Source organism: Barbus barbus (genome assembly GCF_936440315.1).
Source record: "Barbus barbus genome assembly, chromosome: 43".
Lineage (NCBI taxonomy): Eukaryota > Metazoa > Chordata > Actinopteri > Cypriniformes > Cyprinidae > Barbus > Barbus barbus.
Genome location: NC_136721.1, coordinates 5,579,249 through 5,592,522, shown reverse-complemented (window position 1 = coordinate 5,592,522; position 13,274 = coordinate 5,579,249). Strand labels below are relative to the sequence as shown.

General features: G+C 35.6%; 3 protein-coding genes across 5 annotated transcripts in view; 1 reads left to right on the top strand and 2 right to left on the bottom strand.

Moving 5' to 3' along the window:
- Positions 1–2,373, bottom strand: part of LOC306862223 (Krueppel-like factor 8) — a gene marked incomplete at its 5' end in the record, with an annotated part of 39,459 nt that extends 37,086 nt beyond the window's left edge. The window contains one exon of the mRNA XM_079404958.1: positions 2,128–2,373. Coding sequence (XP_079261084.1) covers positions 2,128–2,373 — 246 coding nt within the window. The remainder of the gene's footprint in view (positions 1–2,127) is intronic.
- A 398-nt stretch (positions 2,374–2,771) lies between these two features.
- On the top strand, positions 2,772–7,657 carry LOC306862222 (RNA-binding protein 41-like). The gene is made up of 7 exons (XM_079404955.1): positions 2,772–2,832; positions 4,076–4,192; positions 4,420–4,621; positions 4,745–4,949; positions 5,037–5,524; positions 6,141–6,288; positions 6,696–7,657. The coding sequence occupies exons 1-7, from the start codon at positions 2,825–2,827 to the stop codon at positions 6,881–6,883; spliced, it is 1,356 nt and encodes a 451-aa protein (XP_079261081.1). The 5' UTR covers positions 2,772–2,824; the 3' UTR covers positions 6,884–7,657.
- A 1,349-nt stretch (positions 7,658–9,006) lies between these two features.
- On the bottom strand, positions 9,007–12,359 carry LOC306862323 (claudin-14-like). Of its 3 annotated transcripts, none has more exons than XM_079405072.1 (3): positions 12,097–12,359; positions 11,041–11,155; positions 9,007–10,285 (listed from the first exon to the last, which is right to left on the bottom strand). In XM_079405072.1, exon 3 carries the CDS (start codon positions 10,250–10,252, stop codon positions 9,437–9,439), a length of 816 nt encoding a protein of 271 aa, XP_079261198.1. In that variant the 5' UTR covers positions 10,253–10,285; positions 11,041–11,155; positions 12,097–12,359; the 3' UTR covers positions 9,007–9,436. The 3 variants fall into 3 exon arrangements, with proteins under 3 accessions (XP_079261198.1, XP_079261200.1, XP_079261199.1); XM_079405074.1 differs by lacking the exon at positions 12,097–12,359 and adding an exon at positions 11,906–11,981; XM_079405073.1 differs by lacking the exon at positions 12,097–12,359 and adding an exon at positions 11,512–11,790.
- Between the last annotated feature and the right edge of the window lie 915 nt (positions 12,360–13,274).

Below are 13,274 nucleotides of genomic sequence, written 5' to 3'. Positions count from 1 at the left end.
TAACATCAAAATGAAAGTCTAACCTTAAAATGCATGCTTTTTATGTACCCTTCTCACTTTAAATGTTTTGGTGAGTTAATAAAAATATTGGTAACACTTCTCACTATTGAATATTACTGGGATATTGACAGTTTATTATTACTTACTAAAAAACACATATTAATGTCTTATTCTGCAAGACCTTATTCTAAATCCTTAACCTTACCCAATTCTTAAACTTAACAACTACTTTACTAAGTATTAATAAGCAGTAATTAGGAGAATATTGAGGAAACAATCACAGTAAATAGTGAGAACTGGACTCTAATCTAAGTGTGACCAGAATCATTTATGTAGTTATCAATTATGATGTCTGATTCTGATTATTTATTTGAAAGAATTAAAAGAACTGTTTCATGTCTATCCTTATCATTGTCGAGGTTGATATCGGATTTAGAAAGTAATTAAATACTTTTTGGAGAGAGTAATTTGAACAGTAATCTAATTACCTGTTGAAGATGTAATTAGTAACTAGTAATTTTTTTTTTTTTTTTTTTTTTTTTAGAGTAACTTACCCAACACTGATCAAGAGTTTTCAAACTATGGTCCAGAGGCCACTAAGGGATCTTACAAAAATAAACATAAAAAATGAAAACTGACCGAATTTGATGTGGTTACAGTTTCATTCTGCATCTGTGGAAATGAGGAGATTAACAGTTATTATTTTATTCCACTGACAGTCTTAGTCAAACAAGTAAAAGATAAAGTTAACCTAAAACCAAATAATAAAGATAACTTCTTTTGACCTTAAATTACCATATTCATGATTTTATTAAACTATTATATATATATATATATATTATATGGAAAAAACATATTTTTTATAACATTATATTAGTTCTCACAATATTAATGAATCTCTTGCAAAAGGATCATTATTTGTTTTGGGGTTTTTTGTTGTTGTTTTTTTGCATAAAAACATGTTCATGCCCCTGCATTTTAAAAATCTGTTTTGATTCATTTTCCTCCTTTATATTTCCCCTCATGATTGAAAGTGTTTCTATATAATTATCAATAATAATCTGGTCTTGATGAATAACATATTTCTTTGCAGAGGACTGTTATGTCTTTTCCCCAGTTTTCCACTACATTTCCCACACTCCTTTCAAACTACACTTCCTATGATAAGGGACAAATCTGTTATAAGAGACCGTTCAAAGAGTTTTTAACAAATTACTAACATGCTGCAGGTTTGGTGCTTTCAGTTTCTATGCGAAGCCTGCATTGAATTGTGAGCGGTTCACAAAATAGGCTGCTATGAAATAAACCAGCAGGTCCAGACTGTAACGTTTAGGGACTTCATTAAAAAAAAAAACACTTCAGCCAAAGTGTCATTGATTACTTGTTTCTAATAGCTATTGGGATACTTTGGAAGGCAATGCCGAGATGCAGATGTTATTCTACAGCCGGGAATAGCACAATGTTTCATGAATTTCCTCCACAGATACATGCCAGCTGACTTATTTTTGGTTTCCATGAGGAAGAATACTGTTTCATGAGAGGGCGTGGGTGAGCCATAAATATGGGCGGTCATATGTTAATATAGTTTTGGCATATTAAATTAATAAGTTTACATATTAATATAATTTTCTTATGCTTCGAGGTTAAATAAATTTGTTTAAATGTGAGAATGCCTTTTCACGAAATGTGATGGCGACATAATTGACAGGTGTTTCTATGAAGTTTATATAAAAAAGCCATTTAATATATATGTGGAATGTTGCGAGAACTGTAACTATATATATATATATATATATATATATATATATACAGTTCTAGCAACATTCCCATTTTCCATGACATTCCATATTTAAAAGATTTTTTTAATATTTATTTATATATATGCCTAAATTTCAAAATGTAATTAAAAGATTTAAAATAATGGTCAGTAGATATGATCACTTTTAAAGCTGTTATCTCTCAAGTGTTTTACCTTTTCCGTTGGTTTCAACTACATTTCCCATAATCCACTTCACTTACACTCACTTCCTATTGAAACAGGAAGTTAAGGGTGCAATAGGAAAATTGAAGCTATATAAGGAGTAAAGAGTAAATACAGTGTATGGTTTCTCACGCGTAAAAAAAGACCGATTGCGGATTTGGTGTCGGATCCAATTCCCCGGCACTCTTCAGTAAGAGTTTACTTGCATAGCGTGCATTAAACTGTGATAGGTTCACAAATGAGTCCGGACTGAAATGCGCTGAACAGATTGTTAATGTAGGACTGTAGGTAAAGAGAAACTTCAGCCATTCGTTTCTGATGCTGGGATCCTTTGGGAGGCTGTGCAGAGACAGGAATGGGATGGCACAGCGTTTGATTGATTTCCCCCACATTTAAATACAGACGACAATAACAATGTGCTTTCCTTCACATATTTAGAAATAATATTAACCTCCTTTTAGTTTCTCCATGACTGGGTGGGTCATAAATGTGGGAGATCAAATGTTAATGTGCTCATGGCTGTAACGTCAATACTTTTTAATGGCTTTTTAAATCATAAAATGATCACCTTAGCTTCCGTGTTTGTGAAACCGAAGAGTTTTTTGGTGAGGCTGATGTATTTTTCATTGTGTGAGAATGGACAGTAAACTCAAAATAAATTGAAATTTGAAAAAAGTATGATTTTATCATTTATATTTGTTTGTCGTGATACTCTACCGTCTTAAATTACTGATATTTGCTAATTGCATAGCAGTGAGATGCCTAACTTGTCTATTGATTTAAACTACAGCTCCCAAGAAGCGTCCTTCCTGTTGAAACAGGAAGTGTGGTCATAATGTAAACATGAAGCGGTAAGGGAGGATTGAGGTTTTTTTATGTTTTAATGTTTGATTCGGATCTGAAAATACTTATTACTACTGCAAATAATAAAATAAAATACTACTGCATACTAAACTATGACCGCATTTTGGCATGGAAAGACTTATTCCTTCAGTGGCATATGATACGAGCCGATATCTCTCGTGCTAAATCTAGTTTTATCACTAGCTAACTGTTAGCCGATTGCGATAGAGTTGATTTTCGCAATGTTGTTACGGTCTACCGGTTTCTAATTTCTACATGTACGTAAGTTAGTAGTTTAATGATAAATTGCTTGCTTAGGGGAAAAACATATTTGATATATGTGACCCTGGACCACAAAACCAGTCGTAAGGGTCAATTTTTTGAAATTGAGATTTATACATCATCTGAAAGCGGAATAAATAAGCTTTCCATTGATGTACGGTTTGTTTGGATAGGACAATATTTGGCTGAGATATAACTATTTGACAATCTGGAAAGAAAATCAAAATATTGAGAAAATCACCTTTAAATTTGTCCAAATGAAGTTCTTAGCAATGTATAATACTTATAAAAAATTAAGTTTTGATATATTTACAGTAGGAAATTTACAAAATATCTTCATGGAACATGATCTTTACTTAATATCTTAATGATTTTTGGCATAAAAGACAAATGGACAATTTTGACCCATATAGTGTATCTTTGGCTGTTTCTACAAATATACTTGTGCTACTTATGACTGGTTTTGTGATCCAGGGTCACATATATGTGTGTGTGCATTGTTTTTTATTGATTGTTTTGTTTTGAGAGACTGTAAAATATATGTAGGACCATTAAACTGCAAATAGGGAAAAAATGGAAATTAAAAATTAAATTGCAACCATTTCCAGCAAATAAAACAAACACTTCGCTTCACAAATTTCTTTTACATTTTAACATAAAAAATGAATTTTTAAAATGGAAAAATAAAGCAATTCGACATGTTAATTTTCAGCTGATCGTTTACTATACCTCATGAACACAGGAGTGCAAAGAAATGCTAAAAATTTTATTAAAATATATCACTTTAATTATATTTACAAATCATGATAGTGACATGGATTTACTGTCTTTAATTTATGCTGGTTGAAGAAAAAATACTAAAATTTACAAAAATCTGAAAGCATTTGGGGTGGGAAGAATTTAAAGTTAATTGTATCTGGAATGAAAAGGGGAAAAACAGTTGACAGAAATGTTTTTTGTTTTTTTCAGTATTACTCGTCATGCCTGTGATGATGTGCCCATCCCTGAAGAACAAGAGACAGAGGGCCAAAGACAACTGCACAATCTGCTGCTGCAGCAACTAGATACAGATGTAAACATTGACCAGTAAGTTAAATATTACTAAGAATTTTAATAGATTTTCAATTAATTTTTAATCTGGCGCACAATGTATAAGTTGGTTTGGATGGTCTCTGTTGGTTATTTTACCGAGTTATGTTTTTTAGAACATAAATTGGTCAATATTTGTTTATTAGTTTATTTGATTTTTTTTTATTGTTTATTGTGCCTATTTATTTACCTCCATTACACATTTTCATATTAATTTGTTATAGGTGTGTCGCAAAGAAGAAATGCTTTGCTCCAGCAGCAGTATACAAGCCTTTTGGGGAACAGGCAGCTGGTGTGAGGAGTCTGTCCCAGTTCCAGGCTTTGCAGGACGGGGATCAGGAACTGGCCGCTTTGAGAGAGCTGGGTCTTACAGATGCTGAGATAGAGCTATGGAGATGCAGGGATCAATCAGAAAGCTCTTGGAAGGTCTGATCTTAATTTTGATCAAGTTTAGCATGACATGTTCTAAATGGTGAGATTCTGAATTGTAAGAAATCTAAAGGAGGTTAGTCACTCAATGCAATGTGACCCAATTCATAATTTTCTCAGGGCAGAGGTGTTTGTGTGGCACCTGAGGTGAAGAATGAGCGTCTGCAGGCCATCCGGGATAAAATGGCAGCACATGCGGAGCTGCTGTCCAGACCACAGCGTTTCTCAAGCAGTCGGCCACTTTCCCGTAGGGAGATGGAAATCGAAAAGGCCCTTTTTCAAGGCAGTGACCGCTGCAGCTTCCTCACTGCCCTTTACCATAGAGGTTAACAGAATACAGTAATACTAAGTAGTATTTTAGTCACTTTTTGACTGTTGCTGTATGAAACCTTGCTCTATCTTCTATCCACAGAGGAAGAGTCACCAGTCAGCCAGCAGGCGGCGACATCCGCAAGCTCAATGGACCATTTCTATAAAGACTTTCTTGAAGACCAGAACAAAAATGTTGCTGATATTTCAGAGCGTTTGCTGCAACCCAAAATTGTCACTAATATCCAGTGTGAATCGCCAAGCTCTAAACCAGTCCAATCACAAACTCACACAGTCCATGATTCCAGCCCAACCCAAGACAAACACATATGCACAGAACCAAGCCCCGTGTCTGACACTGTCAACCAACCTCAGTCTCAAGAAAAAAGCATTAGACTTATGAAAGTGACATTAAGCCAGTCCATTGCCACTCTAAGTGCATCTTCTGCCCAAAGCCATGATGGGCCTGTTACTGTAAGTGGAAGGATAGAGGAAATTTCAGATGAAGAGATAAAGAACAATCGGGAGACTGTAGAGAGCATACGGAATATTCCACGATATAAGAACTACCAGAGAGGAACGCCATCTAATGTAAGTGTGGATAACAGTAACATAACTGCTTTAGAAATGTTACAAAATGTCTACGAAAGAAATAACACATTAGTATGATATCTGTATAATACAACAAATAGAGATTGGTTTGTATTATATCATGTTATGCCATATTATATACACTACTCTTCAAATGTTTGGGGTCGATAAGATTTTTTAATTAAGTTTATTATTGCCCTTTTTGAAAAGTAAAAAAAAAATTATTAGTATATATTGTGAAATATTATTACAATCCTGTGATGGCAAAGCTGAATTGTCAGCTGCATTACTCCAGGCCTCAGTGTCACATGATCCTTCAGAAATCAGTCTAATATGCTGATTTGGTGCTCAAGAAACATTTCTTATTATCAGTATTGAAACAGTTGTACTGCCTAATATTTTTGTGTCTTTAAAATTCTTTAACGAGCAGCATTTGTTTGAAAAGGAAATCTTTACTGTCACTTTTGATCAATTGATCATCCTTGTAAAATAAGAATATTATTAATTTCTTTAAAAAATATATCTTATTGATCCCAATTTTTGAATGGTCATATATGCAAAGATATTTCTAGACATCAGACTACAACATTTCTCTCTCCCTCTTGTGTGTGTGTAGGTCCTGTGCATAAAGAACGTGAGTCCACGGGCATCACTGGCTCAGCTGGTTGCTCTCTTTTCAAGGTTTCAGAAAGACGACACACAGCCCATTCTGTACCGCTTGCTGACTGGCCGACTCAAGGGCCAAGCTTTCATTACATTCTCTGGTAAGAGAAAGATTTGACAAAAGTTGTGCATCATTACCCCCCCATAACAAGCCAGCATATAGGGCTTAAATTCAATTTGCAGCATGTTATATAATATAACACGGGTCCTCAAATAGTGGACTGCAGGCCCTGGCTTGGTTCCAACTGGACCACAGGACATCATTTTAACAGTTGCAGAAACACAATGAGCAGCTAAATAGATGTTTGCTAAAACGAGAATGCAACAGTTATTTTCTGTCATACATATGACTTTTTCTTTTGCTAAGTACTACTGCTGCCTAGATAGTAATTTCTAACTATTCTCAAAAAAGTATTGTCCGGACAATTGGGAGGGAAATACAGAAAGTGAACCTCTTTTTGCCACTGTTATATAACATCTGGATTAACTTCCTTTGTGTGTTTCACAGACGTCAAAAGTGCCCAGGCAGCTCTAGACTTGTTAAATGGCTACAAGCTGCTTGAAAAGCCACTGATCATTGAGTTTGGCAGAGAGAGAAGTAAAGAAACGGATGCACAGACTGATGGACCCCCTGTACATCCCAACACCCCTTCAGTACAAAAGAACAAAATATCCTGCAACGAGAAACCTGCCTAGATGCATTTGATAGGCTCTTATTTATTTGTAAATAATATTGTAAATGATTAATTTCATATGCTATTTATTTGGAAATAAAATCACGTTGAGAATTTTTGACAGACTGTTCCCAAAACAAGCATTTCAAGAAATGCTTGTTCACCACCAGCTGTCACTATTTCTCCATTACTGACATCATGTCCTGAGCTATGAATGTATGTCTAAAAAAATATTAATAAAACATTATTATTCTAAAGGACATTCCAGGATGATTCTACAATCACCAGCAGCAGCACAGCAAGACTGTACACTAGCTCTGCTGTTTGCTTGTCTATACGTTCAAGTGCCTTCACTGTAAATCATTTGTTTAAATGATAAGGTCACCTCAACATAAACATAATTACACGTTTTGAATGTGGTTGCCAGCGCAGGACATTTTGGGATTCTAAGTGAAAAAAAATGACCCATTTGCACTTTCTTTTTTGTGTCTCTTTCATTAGAACAACAAATACTTGAGCAGGGGCCGCCATTGAATCACAAGCTCAGCCCACCCTACAGATGTGCAAATTTACATAAGACTCATTAAATCATTAATAATGCACTCTATTCTTTTCTTTATTCTTAGTCAAATAGGATAGTTAAATCACTGCCAGCACCTACATTCATAAAACACATCCCCAACTCCATTTCATACTCTAAACGGTTGGTTCATATCGCAGTTCCCTCTTTCCCTCTCCCTATTTTGCATCATGATGCACATTAGATGAAAAAAATAAAGAGCTTTTATTCTATGTTACATGCTGGAATTAATGTAAAATAACAAAAATCATTGTAAATGCAGTATTTAAGATCTTACTAATTATTAGCTACTACTTAGGAAATATTTTTCAGTTATATTTTTAATATATTCTTAACTTTTAAGTACTGTAGTATTTATTTGCCATTTTAAAATGTATTTATTTTACTTAAATGTACACTGTTTTTCACATTCACTCGCAGCCCCCTAGCGGGTCCCTGGACCCCGGTTTGAAAACTCCTGCTGGGGCCCAGCATAATTTTCTTGGACTACAAAGTATACCAGAAGTCTCTGTCCTCTTGTTCAAAACACATCCTTCTACTTTTTTACTATAAAATATACAGTACAGGTGCTTGGATAATTACCCAGATCATCACATACACTATATTGCCAAACTAATTGGGTCACCGCCTTCTAATGAACAGGTTTGACTACTTTAGTAATTTCTATGAGTACAAATCTTAATGTTTAAGCATATAATGATATTCTAAGGAATTATGTGCTTCTAATTTTATAGCAACAGTTTGGACAGGACCCTTTTCTATTCTAACATGACAGTGCCTCTGTGTATAAGGCACGGTTCAAAAAGACATGATTGATTCAGTCAGTGTGGAAGAACTTGACTGGTCTGCAGAAAGCCATGTCTTGATCCCAGCTGAACTCCTCTGGTGTGACTTTAAATGCAGACCTTGAGCCAAAAACTCATCACCAAACACAAATGACTTGTATAGACACTATAAGGACAAAGGTGTTGAGACACCCCCTTCTTTAGAAATGAAAAAGGCACTAAGAAAACAGTGGCAACAAAGATGGAAACATAATTCATGTATTTAAAAATTGTATTTCCATCTCTGTTGCAACAGTTTTGGACGTGTCTAAAATGACAGTACCCTAATGTACAAGTCATTGGTGTTTGGTGATGAGTTTTTGGCTCCAGGTCTGCATATAAAGTCACACCAGAGGTGTTCAGCTGGGATCAGGACTTGGCTTTCTGTAGACCAGTCAAGTTCTTCCACACTGACTGAATCAATCATGTCTTTTTGAACCGTGCCTTATACACAGAGGTACTGTCATGTTAGAATAGAAAAGGGTCCTGTCCAAACTGTTGCTATAAAATTAGAAGCACATAATTCCTTAGAATATCATTATATGCTTAAACATTAAGATTTGTTCTCATAGAAATTACTAAAGTAGTTAAACATTTTCATTAGAAGGGGGTGACCCAATACTTTTGGCAATATAGTGTATTTATGATGGTGCTTCTGAGGAAGGAAGAGGAACATAAAAGATTTTTAGCTGTTGGCCTCTGACCAGCCTATTGAGAGATGTTTACTGTGTCTGCTGAGTAGAATAAAAAATAGAAGAGCTTTATGGAAAGAGTTTGGGGCCAAAGATAAAGAATAAAGATTACTGTAATTAACTAATTAAAACAATGTTAATAAAACAGTCATAAAAAACAATAACAATGCAAAATACTACATGAGAATACAAAAACAGTTCAAATTTTTAAGTGCAATTAACAAGGTTAACTGACACAGTGCTTTATGAGAGGGCAGCTGAAAAGACAAAAGAAGAACAGCAATGTCTGTTGGCAAAAGAAACTAAAAGCAACTCATATCCTATTCAATCAAACACATTTGCTCTTTCTCTGGCAGTGTATCCATTCCTCTTGACCCTTAATCCAGCATCCCGCCTATTATAAGAGTCTTTCAACAGTCCAAGTATTAATCACTTGTGTGCTTTTAGGAAAAATGGTACAGAACAACTAATACAAATCCTCAAACGTAGCCGGTGACGTCATACCCGGCCGCTGTGTTAAGCCGAGCCGATTTCCTGGAATCCTGAGCTGGCATAGTGGAGTGGGTACTAGTGCTTGTATGGCTGTTAAGGGTCTGGTTCTTGTTGGCAAGGTTGGGGTTTGTGGTTGAATGTAGCGTGGCTGGATGGTAGGGCATCAAATGGGACGGTCCACGCTGTCCGGTGCGGTCAGGGTAGGGGTAATGGTGTCTGGTTTCTCTGCTACCATCCAAATTGTCACAACAGGATGCACTCAACAGCCCTCCACCTAGCATGGACAAAAGCGAAGAAGCCAAGCCCACATATAGGCAGTCACCTATCTCAAACTTTAGACTGGCTGGCATGTTCTGCATGTAGAAGGTCTGCACCACCTCATGGGTCTTCCAAGACACAGGGATCAACGACAAGAGCCCTGCCAGGAGGAAAAGGGAACCACCTACCCCAGCCACCTTGCTCTTGTCTGAAGAGCCATCCATGCAGACGGTGCACTGCATGCCAACAGTGGATACCGCGCAGGCCATGACGGAAAAGATGGAGGAGATGACCATCATGGCTCTGGCTGCTTGTAGATCAGTAGTGAGCCCCAGAAGAGTGTTGTAGGTCTCACACTGGAAGACTCCGGTGCTCTGATACACACACTCCATCCATAGACCTTTCATGCTGACTACCGCCGTCACGATGTTGGGACCAACGTGTGCAGACGTTGCCCAATATGGCAGAAGAGTGGCTACAAAGGTCCCAAGCATGCCAAAGAGGCCAAAAAAGAAACCCATCAACTCCAGCGCTGCTATCGCCATGTCGCCCACTGTAAAAAAACTTCTGGTTGATTACTGTAAAGGAAAATAATACACACGTTAGCTAAATAAATCTATTTTTCTCAGCTGAAGAAGTCCATTTGTGAAAAAAAGTGTGCTTAAATTGTAATGAATGTGCACTTGTAGTGTTAAAAGTATATTAATAGTATTGTTTTATTTTATTTTTTTAACTGTGCTTACAGATAACATATTAATGAATAAAATGCCACTTAGGTTTACTTAAAGAGAGAACACTTTCATGACATTTGTCAACACACTTAAGTACACTTTTAGGAAGTGCACTTTGTAATCATGTCAAATTTAAAAGTTTTACTTTAAGTACATTTTAAATTATGATTTATCATGTATTAAAGAAGTACACTTATTTTGATGTGTTAACTACTAGAATGCTTGTAAAGTACTTTATTATAATTTAAAATGAAGTGTGTTATTCGATACATTTAAAGTTAATACATTTTAAATGCACCGAATTGCAACATCATTACAAATGTTTACTTACAAATATATTTGAATCCATAACACACCAATTTCAACAGAAATTACATTAAAGTACATTTTAGTTTACTATAAACTCTTATCAATAGATTCGGCAGTACACGTTAACCATATTTCAAAGAAAATAAATTATAAAATTATGTATAAAGGTGTACTTTAGTCCTACTTATGTCAAAAAAGTTTAACATTTAACAAACTACATTAGCTAATTTACATTCAGTTCAAATTTAAGCATATTATTTTCACAAGAAAATAAGAGGGGCAAGTGTACTCACACTACATATGTTTCCAGTTGTTCTTGTGTTCCCAGTCCTTCTAATTGTGCTCCTACCATCTCTGTTGCTCTGTAGATATTAGGAGCTGCCCCTGTCCATGTACACATAGGCACCTCTAGAAAAGAAAAGTTAAAGATTTACTCGTTGCTCACCCCAAAAATGACCTTTTCTGTGTTCATCCCAAAAACAAGGCCACTGTGGGAAAGGACAGCATCAATCACAGTGAGTAATCAAGTGTTATTTGTTTTTTTCAGAAGTGTAAAAATGACTCTATTAGATATTTTGTGATTTATAACATTTAAATGTTATACTACAACGACGCATTTTCATTATTGGCTATATATATTATATTGTATGTATTAAACATACATCTATCAAACGACTAGGCTAGTTGCTAGTTAGTGATATTGCTTTTATACAATTATGTAGGCTAATAAACAAGTAACAGTTAGCCGATATTGAGTAACTAACATTTTAATCCCAATATTGCCAGATATGTCGTCTATTTTTCTCCACCAACGAAAATATTTGAAAACCAGCCACAGCAGAAAGAACCGGCTAGCAGTGCTGCTGAATCAAACGAATCATTTGATTCGGAATGATTCAATGACTCGATCAAAGTACACAAAAACCACACAAAGCCGTTAAAAAGACAAACACGTCAACGGCTCTGCTGACCATAATCATAATAAATATTTTATATGTCTATGCTGCTGACGACCAATCAAATTCAATGACCGGAACTAGCCTAACTGTTGCATAAAAAATAAACACTAGCATTTAACTTAACGAAAAAAGCTTACAGCACAATAGTATTATATATATATATATATATATATATATATATATATAAATGAATACCTACCATTATTGTGTAATTTATTAAAAGTGTAAGTCAAAGTCATAGACCAACTATGTGCCACATAGAAGGACATTGCTGTAAAGAAGAGTTTGATTCATTTTGTCTGATTTGCTCTAAAATCATTTGTATGTAATAGACAACAAACAATTACTTATTAATATGCAGAAATTGCAGTGTAACAAACATAGACGTACCTGGATAGACATTTCATCAAGTCAACAAAAAGTGTGTCCTTTTGCAGAAATATCACATCACAGAATAGTGCGTGTGTGTGTGTGTGTGTGTGTGTGTACAGATATAGTTTGAGCCGGTTTCAGCCGAACCCTTGACTCAATCGCAGTTAAATCACCTCACTGTAATGAGATTATACCAATAATCCAGCCATTTACTGGAAGGGTTAACCGTGACCCAACAATAGATTCATGTGACAAGGACATGTTTGTCCACTTATGCGACCAAAATTACTCTGAACATTATAATTTGTAGCTTTAATTTATAATGTTTTCAGGTTGTAGGTACCAAATCGCACTAAAAGTAAAATAAACTATTGATACTAATTTTATAGTTATTTTAAAATATATATATATAATCTATAAATCAAATCAAATAACTTTTTAATAATATTATTCAAATTTGCTAAATGTTATTAAAATGATTAATGATCGATGAAATAAGACTGATATTTACACTGGGTCACAGTGAGGTCTCTCAGGTCAGGGGTGGGATGTGTAGGTGCTGTAGTGGGAATGGTGATACTGTGTTTGGACCCGGAGGATGAGGTGCCAGTCCAGAGCGACAGCAGAGAGGGTGAGAGGAGTGTGTCTACTGAGGTGCCATCCACACACACCTCCACAAATGAGCTCAGAGGTGTGGAGATACACACAATGCAGGATAGTCTGAGTCTGAATGTTTATTCCCTAATCAACACCTACTTTGACTCGTACGACCTGAAGCTAGAGTTAAACACACTGAAATAATGAGTTATAGTATGCTATTTTATAAACTGCGTTGGTAGGAGGAAACTAGATATAAATATCGGGGGGAAACTGAAAAAATCTGGTAAAATGAATCAAAAATGACTTAAGATGACTTTTTCTAAAGTTGCACAGGAAATGAGAGAGTGTAGCTGAAATGAAAAGTCTTTTTTATAAGATATCGAACATCAATCCATGTCATACAGCAAGCCAGTTTTCAGAGATGTCCCATCCCATCACCTTGTTGTTCTCACCACATCACTGTTGAACTCATTTGTGGAGGTGTGTGTGGATGACACCAGTCCTCACACCTTCATAGACACACTTCTCTCACCCTCACTTCTCCTCTGTTCTTTCCATACTGACATGTACCAGGTTCCCACACCAGCACCTGCACG

Coding starts and splice junctions, on each gene's coding strand:
- LOC306862222 (XM_079404955.1), top strand. Junction 4,622..4,744: donor AATCAGAAAGCTCTTGGAAG/GTCTGATCTTAA, acceptor TAATTTTCTCAG/GGCAGAGGTGTTTGTGTGGC. Junction 6,289..6,695: donor AGCTTTCATTACATTCTCTG/GTAAGAGAAAGA, acceptor TGTGTTTCACAG/ACGTCAAAAGTGCCCAGGCA.
- LOC306862323 (XM_079405072.1), bottom strand. CDS start 10,252: ATGGCGATAGCAGCGCTGGAGTTGATGGGTTTCTTTTTTGGCCTCTTT.